The 12633-nt window shown below is 47.5% G+C and overlaps 1 protein-coding gene across 1 annotated transcript in view; it reads left to right on the top strand.

The window, feature by feature from the left end:
* Positions 1–12633, top strand: part of csmd2 (CUB and Sushi multiple domains 2) — an 895829-nt gene that overhangs the window by 618882 nt on the left and 264314 nt on the right. Inside the window, 1 exon segment of the mRNA XM_031789283.1 lies at positions 2030–2239. Within this exon segment, the coding sequence (XP_031645143.1) occupies positions 2030–2239 (210 nt within the window).

Below are 12633 nucleotides of genomic sequence, written 5' to 3' on the forward strand. Positions count from 1 at the left end.
ATCATAGTGGTCTCTGACATCATAATGGTCTCTGTCATCATAGTGGTCTCTGTCGTCATAGTAGTCTCTGTCGTCATAGTGGTCTCTGATTGGTGGTCATCATTTGATGTGTCATCATGGTGGTCTCTGATTGGTGGTCATCCTTTGATGTGTCATCATGGTGGTCTCTGATTGGTGGTCATCATTTGATGTGTCATCATGGTGGTCTCTGATTGGTGGTCATCATTTGATGTGTCATCATGGTGGTCTCTGATTGGTGGTCATCATTTGATGTGTCATCATAGTGGTCTCTGATTGGTGGTCATCATTTGATGTGTCATCATAGTGGTCTCTGATTGGTGGTCATCCTTTGATGTGTCATCATGGTGGTCTCTGATTGGTGGTCATCATTTGATGTGTCATCATGGTGGTCTCTGATTGGTGGTCATCCTTTGATGTGTCATCATGGTGGTCTCTGATTGGTGGTCATCTTTTGATGTGTCATCATAGTGGTCTCTGATTGGTGGTCATCCTTTGATGTGTCATCATGGTGGTCTCTGATTGGTGGTCATCCTTTGATGTGTCATCATGCGGGTCTCTGATTGGTGGTCATCCTTTGATGTGTCATCATGGTGGTCTCTGATTGGTGGTCATTCTTTGATGTGTCATCATGCGGGTCTCTGATTGGTGGTCATCCTTTGATGTGTCATCATGCGGGTCTCTGATTGGTGGTCATCCTTTGATGTGTCATCATGCGGGTCTCTGATTGGTGGTCATCCTTTGATATGTCATCATGGTGGTCTCTGATTGGTGGTCATCCTTTGATGTGTCATCATGGTGGTCTCTGACTTGTGGTCAGACTCACTCAGGTGGAACAAAATTGAACCTTTTTTCAATGCTGATTTGAATGTCATTTAGAAAACAGTGTCAAATAGTTTTTTTGTTGTTGCAAAAATCCGAAATCTGAATTTAATTCCTTGAAGTAATCATCACGTTTTTCAAAAGGATCTGTAATCTGATTATAATATTTTAGCTGGTAACGTAACGGATTACATGTATGATCTCTGATCTCCGTGTATGATCTCTGATCTCCGTGTATGATCTCTGATCTCCGTGTATGATCTCTGATCTCCGTGTATGATCTCTGATCTCCGTGTATGATCTCTGATCTCCGTGTATGACCTCTGATCTCCGTGTATGATCTCTGATCTCCGTGTATGATCTCTGATCTCCGTGTATGATCTCTGATCTCCGTGTATGATCTCTGATCTCCGTGTATGATCTCTGATCTCCGTGTATGATCTCTGATCTCCGTGTATGATCTCTGATCTCCGTGTATGATCTCTGATCTCCGTGTATGACCTCTGATCTCCGTGTATGATCTCTGATCTCCGTGTATGATCTCTGATCTCCGTGTATGATCTCTGATCTCCGTGTATGATCTCTGATCTTCGTGTATGATCTCTGATCTCCGTGTATGATCTCGGATCTCTGTGTATGATCTCTGATCTCCGTGTATGACCTCTGATCTCCGTGTATGACCTCTGATCTCCATGTATAATCTCTGATCTCCATGTATGATCTCCACCCCAGGAGCCACATAGATGGAACACCTGTCCCAGGGACGGAAGTTCAGCGTCATTTACATTTGGTTGAGTTGACATAAATTCAAATGTGAAATCAAACAAATAAATGCTCCATGTCATTGAATTTACGTAGGTTAACGTTGGGTTAAAAACAAGACAACGTAGGTTAACGTTGGGGTAAAAACAAGACAACGTAGGTTAACGTTGGGTTAAAAACAAGACAACGTAGGTTAACGTTGGGGTAAAAACAAGACAACAATGTCGATGACTTTTTTTTCAAATCCAATCAGTTTTCCACATTGATTCAACATCGTCACGTTGATATATGTTTTTGTTGAAATGACATGGGAACAACGTTGATTCAACCAGTTTTTGTCCAGTGAGGTGTTACAAGAAGTTGTTTGTCTCTCTGTGGATTGTATTTCCTGGTACTGTCTCTTAATCATGTATTCCATCACCCCCAGGAGCCCATGTCCAGTTCCTCAACTTCTCCACCGAGGCTAACCATGACTTTCTGGAGATCAGGAACGGTCCTCTGGACACCAGCACTGTGATTGGTCGATTCAGTGGACAGGATGTCCCGCCCTCCCTGCTCACCACCTCCCATGAGACCACAGTGTATTTCCATAGCGACCACTCCCAGAACAAGCCAGGCTTCAGGTTTGAGTACCAGGGTAAGAGTCTCAGGACATGGCTTCAGGTTTGAGTACCAGGGTAAGAGTCTCAGGACATGGCTTCAGGTTTGAGTACCAGGATAAGAGACGCAGGAGGTTACACTAACTTTTGGATGCATGAACCAAGTTTTTGTTCTCCATGTTTCACCTAATGTTCTGAATTTCACAGTATACTTCCCATTTGATTGGGATTCAGGCATCTATCCTAGCTGGATCACGACTAGGGTTGCACATTTTGGGGAATATTCAGAGGTGGAAACTTTCTTTGGGAATTAGTGGGAATATATGGGAATTAACGGAAATATATGCATATGAATATTAATACCATATAAATGTAGATGTTTTTTACATTGGATATACCGTATTTATCATATGAAGACAGAAACATAAACCTTTTACCTTCATAAGTAGACATTATTACAAATGATTAAATCCTTCCAATAGAAATAAAATATTTATTTAGTTACGAATTGAACTTTACTTAAATGAGTAGACTCCTCACATGGGATGATTTCAGTGAACAACAAAATCAAGGGAATATTGAATGATCCCCAATGATCCATCGCATCTCCCCAAAAAGTTTTCAAACACACATCTGTAAAATGATAGTCTAGAAACTAAAGCTTTGGTTGTCTTCCTCTTGTACATCAGACTCTGAGGCCTCATCTTCACTGTCACTTTCCAACCTGGTTGAGGATGGCTAGTTTAACATTTTCCCGGGTGGCCACCAATTCTTCAACCCTTGTATTGGTCAGCCTGTTGCATGCTTTGGTGTGTGTGTTCCCAAACAAGGACCAATTGCGCTCTGAGGCGGCTGATGTTGGTGGGATTGATGAGGGAGGCAACAGGGGAAAGAGCCTCAGATCCACAAAGTTCCTTCCACCAGGAGGCTGATGAGATATGTTGGCATGACTGCCATGTTGCATCTCCATCCCAAAGCCCTTGCTTGGAAGTGTATTTTGCCAGACTGCCAAGAACCTTGCCCTCATCCAGGCCAAGGTGGCGAGACACGGTAGTGATGACACCATAGACCTTGTTGATCTCAGCACCAGACAGGATGCTCTTGCCAGCGTACTTGGGGTCCAACATGTATGCTGCAGTGTGTATTGGCTTCAGGAAGAAGTCTTCACACTTTTTGATGTATTTCAGAACTGCAGTTTCCTCTGCTTGGAGCAACAGTGAAGTGGGCAGGGCAGTACGGATTTATTATCTTACATCTGCAAGCAGAGTCTGAACATCAGACAGGATGGTATTGTCTCCCTCAATCCATGCAATGGCTACTGCTATAGGTTTCAGGAGTTTCAGGCTGCTTACCACTTTCTCCCAAAATACATCATCCAGGAGGATCCTCTTGATGGGGCTATCAGCAGACTGTGATATGGCCATTCCTTAGAGAGACTCCTTCCACTCCAGGAGACTGTCAAACATGATGACAACACCACCCCAACGGGCAGCTTCAATGTGGAGCTGTTATTCGTCTCACTTTGCATGGTGAGGTAGATTGCTGCTATAACTTGATGACCCTTCACATACCTAACCATTTCCATTGGCTCTCTTGTAGAGTGTATCCATTGTTTTCAGTGCCATGATGTCCTTGAGGAGCAGATTCAATGCATGAGCAGCACAGCCATTGGGTGTGATGTGAGGGTAGGACTCCTCCAAGCAGCCTGTGGTCCAAGGTCATTGATGACTGCCTTCAGCTCATCTGCAAGGAAGAGACCGGTGTGTCTGTTGTCTCTTGTGTCTGTGCTCATGTAGAATACTGGTTGAGGTGTGGAGATGATGTGGTCAATTATTCATTGACCACGAACATTCAACCACTCATCAGAGATGATTGCAATACCGTCTGCTTTCTCTATGATTTTCTTGACCTTCACTTGAACTCTGCATCCAGCAAATGAGTAGATAAAGCATGTCTGGTTGGAGGGGTGTATGCGGGGCGAAGAACTTTCAGAAATATCTTCCAATACACATTGCCTGTGAGCATCAGAGATGACCCAGTTGCATACGCAGCTCAAGCAAGACATTCATCAGTATTTCTCTGACTACGTTCCTCCATTGAGTCAAACAAACTCCTGATTCCAGTAGGACTATGAGCTGTTGCTATCGATAAGGTGTCTGATTCATCATTTTCATCTCGAATAGAAGTAGAGGGACTTTTGTCAGAGGTTGCTTGTCGTGAGCGCTGAGGGAATTTTATGCACTTGGCCAGATGATTCTGCATCTTTGTTGCATTTTACACATATGATTTGGCACATTATTTGCAAATGTACACAGCTTTTCCTTCTACATGTGAAATGTCTCCACAAGTCAGATAGTGCCCATGGCATTTTCCTGTAAAGACAAAAATGAAAAATACCATGAAAATACCATGTGCAGTTAATCAATTCGATTAAACAACTCCTTTGTAAGATAAATGTTTTAAAACTAAACATGTATGGAAACAGGTGAATTAACACTCAGTTAGCAGGCTCAAGCAAGCTAAAACCCACATGGTAGCAAAAATAACAGGGTTTCCTCAGCCCTGGGGCAGCAGGGTAGCCTAGTGGTTAGAGCGTTGGACTAGTGACCGGAAGGTTGCAAGTTCAAACCCCCGAGCTGACAGGGTACAAATCTGTCGTTCTGCCCCTGAACAGGCAGTTAACCCATTGTCATTGAAAATAAGAATTCTTAACTGACTTGCCTAGTTAAATAAAGGTCAAATAAAAATATCCACATGGTAGCAAAAACAACCTAGCAAAAATTGTTAACAAGTTAGAAATGATTTAAACACACTTTGCTGTAGGCTACTATTTACTATTTACTAGTTAATTAACAAAAAATAATGTAATATAAAATATGTTCACCCCCCCAGTATCGTAATCAAACCTTACCAGAAAGCACGTAGTCCTTGAATCAGACAGTGTAGCATTGTGGGCTCAATAGCATCTCATTAGTGTGCAAGATCTTGAGAATCAGCTGTACTGTGCATGTAGAGGGTTGCAATTCCATTGAATTGGGGATAGTTTAACCAAAATTTGCCACAAGACCGAGAATTGCCTTGTGTATACCACAAAAAAAAGTTCACTTTTGAATATGAGCAAAATTCCCAAAATTCCAGGGAAATTTAGCGGAAGGTTTCCGACCCTATGCAACCCTAATCACAATAGATGACTTCTTGCTAAATCATTAGCTTGAAAACGTCTGATAAACTTCAGTTTACAAGTGAACTATCTCTTTGAGAATACAAAGTATACTACAGATCCAAAAGTATGTGGACACCACTTCAAATTAGTGGATTTGGCTATTTCAGCCTCATCCTTCGCTTACAGGTATATAAACTCCAACACACCACCATGCAATCTCCATAGACAAACATTGGCAGTAGAATAGACTTACTAACGAGCTCAGTGACATACAAACTGACACTGTCATAGGATGTCACCTTTCCAACAAGTCAGTTGATCAATGTTCTGCTCTGCTAGAGCTGCTGTGGTCAACAGTAAGTGCTGTTATTGTGAAGTGGAAAAGTCTAGGAGCAAAAACGTCTCAGCCGCGAAGTGGCAGGCCACACAACAGTAAGTGTTTTTATTAAGTGTTTTTAATTGTAAAGTGGAAACGTCTAGGAGCAACAAAAGCTCAGCCACACAAGCTCACAGAACAGGACCGCTGAGTGCTGGAGCGCCTAGCGTGTAGAAATGATCTGTCCTTGGTTGCAACACTCACTATCCAAGAACTGTTCGTCGGGAGCTTCATGAAATAGGTTTCCATGGCCGAGCAGCTGCACACAAGCCTAAGATCACCATGCGCAATGCCAAGCGTTGGCTGGAGTGGTGTAAAGCTCACCGCCATTAGACTCTGGAGCAGTGGAAACGCGTTCTCTGGAGTGATGAATCACGCTTCACCATTTTGCAGTTCATCCACCAAACCAGATGGGTTTGACGGATGCCAGGAGAACGCTACCTGCCCGAATGCATAGTGCCAACTGTAAAGTTTGGTGGAGGAGGAATAATGGTCTGTGGCTGTTTTTCATGGTTCAGGCTCCTTAGTTCCAGTGAAGGGAAATATTACTGGTACAGCATACAACGACATTCAATTCTATGCTTCCGAATTTGTGACAACAATTCAGGGAAGGCCATTTCCTGTTTCAGCATGACAATGCCACCGTGCACACAGCGAGGTCCATACAGAAATGGTTTGTCGAGATAGGTGTGGAAGAACTTGACTGGCCTGCACAGAGCCCTGACCTCAACCCCATTGAACACCTTTGCTCAACACAATCGCTCAAAATCACTCTTCGACCACACTAATGCCCTTGCGGCTGAATTGAAGCAAGTCCCCTCAGTAATATTTCAACATCTAGAGGAAAGCCTTCCCAGAAGAGTGGAGGCTGTCATAGCAGCAAAGGAGAGACCAACTCCATATTAAAGCCTTCCCAGAAGAGTGGAGGCTGTCATAGCAGCAAAGGAGGGACCAACTCCATATTAATGCCTATGATTTTAGAGTTTTGATGTTCGATCAGCAGGTGTCCACATGCTTTTGGTTGAGAACATCTCTCTCTCACTGTCGGACTCATTCAGTTATACCCATTGATATATTTGTATTAATTTATATTTTTACTCCTTCACAATGATGTTGATGTTATTACAGGATAAATGCAAAATGATAAGATTAGGATTTGTTATTTTGATGAAACTTACATAACATTTCACTGTTGACTGATCTTGGATGTAAACCTATAATTTACTCATCTATAATTTATCTCATGAACCAAGTTATATCAAGTTAATAAGCCCCAAAACTCTGTAAAACTGCCCCAGGTATAAACCTGTATTTAAACTATGTTAGGAGTTCTCCCTCCCTCTGTCAGCATCATAAAGGCTGTCTGTATTCATACAATAATCTCTCCCTCCTGTCTATACCTCCCCCCTCCCAACCCCAGAAAACAGAAACCTCCCCCTCCTGTTTATACCTCCCACCTCCCAACCCCAGAAAACAGAAACCTCCCCCTCCTGTTTATACCTCCCACCTCCCAACCCCAGAAAACAGAAACCTCCCCCTCCTGTTTATACCTCCCACCTCCCAACCCCAGAAAACAGAAACCTCCCCCTCCTGTTTATACCTCCCACCTCCCAACCCCAGAAAACAGATACCTCCCCCTCCTGATTATACCTCCCACCTCCCACCTCCCAACCCCAGAAAACAGAAACCTCCCCCTCCTGTCTATACCTCCCACCTCCCAACCCAGGAAAACAGAAACCTCCCCCTCCTGTTTATACCTCCCCCCTCCCAACCCCAGAAAACAGAAACCTCCCCCTCCTGTCTATACCTCCCACCTCCCAACCCCAGAAAACAGAAACCTCCCCCTCCTGTTTATACCTCCCCCCTCCCAACCCCAGAAAACAGAAACCTCCCCCTCCTGTCTATACCTCCCAACTCCCAACCCCAGAAAACAGAAATCTCCCCCTCCTGTCTATACCTCCCACCTCCCAACCCCAGAAAACAGAAACCTCTCCCTCCTGTCTATACCTCCCACCTCCAAACCCCAGAAAACAGAAACCTCCCCCTCCTGTCTATACCTCCCACCTCCCAACCCAGGAAAACAGAAACCTCCCCCTCGTGTTTATACCTCCCACCTCCCAACCCCAGAAAACAGAAACCTCCCCCTCCTGTCTATACCTCCCACCTCCCAACCCCAGAAAACAGAAACCTCTCCCTCCTGTCTATACCTCCCACCTCCAAACCCCAGAAAACAGAAACCTCTTCCTCATGTCTATACCTCCCACCTCCCAACCCAGGAAAACAGAAACCTCCCCCTCCTGTTTATACCTCCCACCTCCCACCTCTCAACCCAGGAAAACAGAAACCTCCCCCTCCTGTTTATACCTCCCACCTCCCAACCCAGGAAAACAGAAACCTCCCCCTCCTGTTTATACCTCCCACCTCCCAACCCAGGAAAACAGAAAGGGAAAAACCCAACCTTAATCTACAAAGTCACGGCACAAAGGTGCTCAACTTTATATTGTGATTCAGTGAACGAGCGGCAAATTGAAATCTACTATCTGGCATTTCCATAATTATGTTACATTACCATATAAACCAAGCATTATATTTGGAAATGCCCCCTTTTGCAACGCTTGCATGACTTATCTCTCACAAAGGAGGCTCTGATCCAGAGAAATCCATTTCTTTAGTCATCTTTATATCCAGGGCCTTCAAGGCTCAATGACTACTCCTCTCTCTCTCTCTCTCTCTCTCTCACATGCTTTCTCTCTCTCTCTCTCCCTCTTTTGTTTCTAACGAGAAATGATCTGGGAATAATTTGCTCATAGCTCTGATAAAACTACAGAATGATGTTTTATATTTTTCTCCCAAAATAAACATCTCAATTGGGTGAAAGACAGGCCTTTCCTCGATTCCAACGTCATCTCTCCTCCTCTGTGAGGTCGATGAGTGTCCTCCTCTCCTCTGTGAGGTCGATGAGTGTCCTCCTCTCCGCTTTAAGTTGGATGAGTGTCCTCCTCTATGAGGTCGATCAGTGTCCTCCTCTGTGAGGTCGATGAGCGTCCTACTGTGTGAGGTCCATCCTCTCCTCTGTGAGGTCGATGAGTTTCCTCCTCTCCTCTGTGAGGTCGATGAGTGTCCTCCTCTCCTCTGTGAGGTCGATGAGTGTCCTCCTCTCCGCTTTAAGTTGGATGAGTGTCCTCCTCTATGAGGTCGATCAGTGTCCTCCTCTGTGAGGTCGATGAGCGTCCTACTGTTTTAGGTCGATGAGTGTCCTACTGTGTGAGGTCCATCAGTGTCCTCCTCTCCTCTGTGAGGTCGATGAGTTTCCTCCTCTCCTCTGTGAGGTCGATGAGTGTCCTCCTCTCCTCTGTGAGGTCGATGAGTGTCCTCCTCTCCTCTGTGAGGTCGATGAGTGTCATCCTCTTCTCTTTGAGGTCGATGAGTGTCCTCCTCTTTGAGGTCGATGAGAGTCCTCCTCTCCTCTGTGAGGACGATGAGAGTCCTCCTCTCCTCTGTGAGGTCGATGAGCGTCCTACTCTTCTCTGTGAGGTCGATGAGCGTCCTCCTCTGTGAGGTCGATGAGCGTCCTCCTCTCCTCTGTGAGGTCGATGAGTGTCTTCCTCTCCTCTTTGAGGTTGATGAGTGTCCTCCTCTTTGAGGTCGATGAGTGTCCTCCTATGCTCTGTGAGGTCGATGAGTGTCCTCCTCTCCTCTGTGAGGTCAATGAGTGTCCTTCTCTCCTCTGTGAGGTCGATGAGTGTCCTCCTCTCTTCTTTGAGGTCGAGGAGTGCCCTCCTCTCCTTTGTGAGGTCGATGAGAGTCCTCCTCTCCTCTGTGAGGTCGATGAGTGTCCTACTCTCCTCTTTGAGGTAGATGAGTGTCCTCCTCTCCTCTGTGAGTTCGATGAACGTCCTCCTGTGTGAGGTCGATGAGTGTCCTCCTGTGTGAGGTCCATCAGTGTCCTCCTCGCCTCTGTGAGGTTGATGAGTGTCCTCCTATCATCTGTGAGGTCGATGAGTGTCATCCTCTGTGAGGTCGATGAGTGTCCTCCTGTCCTCTGTGAGGTCGATGACTGTCTTCCTCTCCTCTGTGAGGTTGTGGAGTGTCCTCCTCTGTGAGGTCGTTGAGTGTCCTCGTCTGTGAGGTCGTTGAGTGTCCTCCTCTGTGAGGTCGATGAGTGTCCTCCTGTCCTCTGTGAGGTCGATGACTGTCCTCCTCTCCTATGTGAGGTCGTGGAGTGTCCTCCTCCGTGAGGTCGTTGAGTGTCCTCCTCTCCTCTGTGAGGTCGTGGAGTGTCCTCCTCTGTGAGGTCGATGAGTGTCCTCCTCTCCTCTGTGAGGTCGATGAGTGACCTTCTCTCCTCTGTGAGGTCGATGAGTGTCCTCCTCTCCTCTGTGAGGTCGATGAGTGTCCTCCTCTCCTCTGTGAGGTCGATGAGTGTCCTCCTCTCTTCTTTGAGGTCGAGGAGTGCCCTCCTCTCCTTTGTGAGGTCGATGAGAGTCCTCCTCTCCTCTATGAGGTCGATGAGTGTCCTCCTCTGTGAGGTTGATGAGCGTCCTCCTGTGTGAGGTCAATGAGTGTCCTCCTCGCCTCTGTGAGGTCGATGAGTTTCCTCCTCTCCTCTGTGAGGTCGATGACTGTCCTCCTCTCCTCTGTGAGGTCGTGGAGTGTCCTCCTCTGTGAGGTCGTTGAGTGTCCTCGTCTGTGAGGTCGTTGAGTGTCCTCCTCTGTGAGGTCGATGAGTGTCCTCCTGTCCTCTGTGAGGTCGATGACTGTCCTCCTCTCCTCTGTGAGGTCGTGGAGTGTCCTCCTCCGTGAGGTTGTTGAGTGTCCTCCTCTCCTCTGTGAGGTCGTGGAGTGTCCTCCTCTGTGAGGTAGATGAGTGTCCTCCTCTCCTCTGTGAGGTCGATGAGTGTCCTTCTCTCCTCTGTGAGGTCGATGAGTGTCCTCCTCTCCTCTGTGAGGTCGATGAGTGTCCTCCTCGCCTCTGTGAGGTCGATGAGTTTCCTCCTCTCCTCTGTGAGGTCGATGACTGTCCTCCTCTCCTCTGTGAGGTCGTGGAGTGTCCTCCTCTGTGAGGTCGTTGAGTGTCCTCGTCTGTGAGGTCGTTGAGTGTCCTCCTCTGTGAGGTCGATGAGTGTCCTCCTGTCCTCTGTGAGGTCGATGACTGTCCTCCTCTCCTCTGTGAGGTCGTGGAGTGTCCTCCTCTGTGAGGTCGATGAGTGTCCTCCTCACCTCTGTGAGGTCGATGAGTATCCTTCTCTCCTCTGTGAGGTCGATGAGTGTCATCCTCTCCTCTGTGAGGTCGATGAGTGTCCTCCTCTCCTCTGTGAGGTCGATGAGTGTCCTACTCTCATCTTTGAGGTAGATGAGTGTCCTCCTCTCCTCTGTGAGGTCGATGAGTGTCCTCCTCTATGAGGTCGATGAGTGTCCTCCTCTGTGAGGTTGATGAGCGTCCTCCTGTGTGAGGTCAATGAGTGTCCTCCTGTGTGAGGTCGATGAGTGTCCTCCTCGCCTCTGTGAGGTCGATGAGTTTCCTCCTCTCCTCTGTGAGGTCGATGAGTGTCCTCCTCTCCTCTGTGAGGTCGATGAGTGTCCTCCTCTCCTCAGTGAGGTCGATGAGTGTCCTCCTCTCCTCTGTGAGGTCGATGAGAGTCCTCCTCTCCTCAGTGAGGTCGATGAGACTCCTCCTCTCCTCTGTGAGGTCGATGAGCGTCCTACTCTGTGAGGTCGATGAGTGTCCTCCACTGTGAGGTCGATGAGTGTCCGCCTCTCCTCTGCGAGGTCGATGAGTGTCCTCCTCTGTGAGGTCGATGAGTGTCCTCCTCTGTGAGGTCGATGAGTGTCCTCCTCTCCTCTTTGAGGTCGATGAGAGTCCTCCTCTCCTCTGGGAGGTCGATGAGTGTCCTCCTCTGTGATGTCGATGAGTGTCCTCCTTTCCTCAGTGAGGTTGATGAGTGTCCTCCTCTGTGAGGTCGATGACTGTCCTCCTCTCCTCTGTGAGGTCGTGGAGTGTCCTCCTATCCTCTGTGAGGTTGATGAGTGTCCTCCTCTGTGAGGTCGATGAGTGTCCTCCTCTCCTCTGTGAGGTCGATGACTGTCCTCCTCTCCTCCGTGAGGTCGTGGAGTTTCCTCCTCTGTGAGGTCGTTGAGTGTCCTCGTCTGTGAGTTCGTTGAGTGTCCTCGTCCTTGAGTTCGTTGAGTGTCCTCCTCTGTGAGGTCGATGAGTGTCCTCCTCTCCTCTGTGAGGTCGATGACTGTCCTCCTCTCCTCTGTGAGGTCGTGGTGTATCCTCCTCCGTGAGGTTGTTGAGTGTCCTCCTCTGTGAGGGCGTGGAGTGTCCTACTCTCCTCTTTGAGGTAGATGAGTGTCCTCCTCTCCTCTGTGAGGTCGATGAGTGTCCTCCTCTGTGAGGTCGATGAGTGTCCTACTCTCCTCTTTGAGGTAGATGAGTGTCCTCCTCTCCTCTGTGAGGTCGATGAGTGTCCTCCTCTGTGAGGTCGATGAGTGTCCTCCTCTATGAGGTCAATGAGTGTCCTCCTCTGTGAGGTCGATGAGCGTCCTCCTGTGTGAGGTCGATGAGTGTCCTCCTGTGTGAGGTCCATCAGTGTCCTCCTCGCCTCTGTGAGGTCGATGAGTTTCCTCCTCTCCTCTGTGAGGTCGATGAGTGTCCTCCTCTCCTCTGTGAGGTCGTGGAGTGTCCTCCTATCCTCTGTGAGGTTGATGAGTGTCCTCCTCTGTGAGGTCGATGAGTGTCCTCCTCTCCTCTGTGAGGTCGATGACTGTCCTCCTCTCCTCTGTGAGGTCGTGGAGTTTCCTCCTCTGTGAGGTCGTTGAGTGTCCTCGTCTGTGAGTTCGTTGAGTGTCCTCGTCCTTGAGTTCGTTGAGTGTCCTCCTCTGTGAGGTCG

The sequence above is a fragment of the Oncorhynchus kisutch genome, linkage group LG14 (assembly GCF_002021735.2).
Source record: "Oncorhynchus kisutch isolate 150728-3 linkage group LG14, Okis_V2, whole genome shotgun sequence".
In the NCBI taxonomy this organism is placed as follows: domain Eukaryota; kingdom Metazoa; phylum Chordata; class Actinopteri; order Salmoniformes; family Salmonidae; genus Oncorhynchus; species Oncorhynchus kisutch.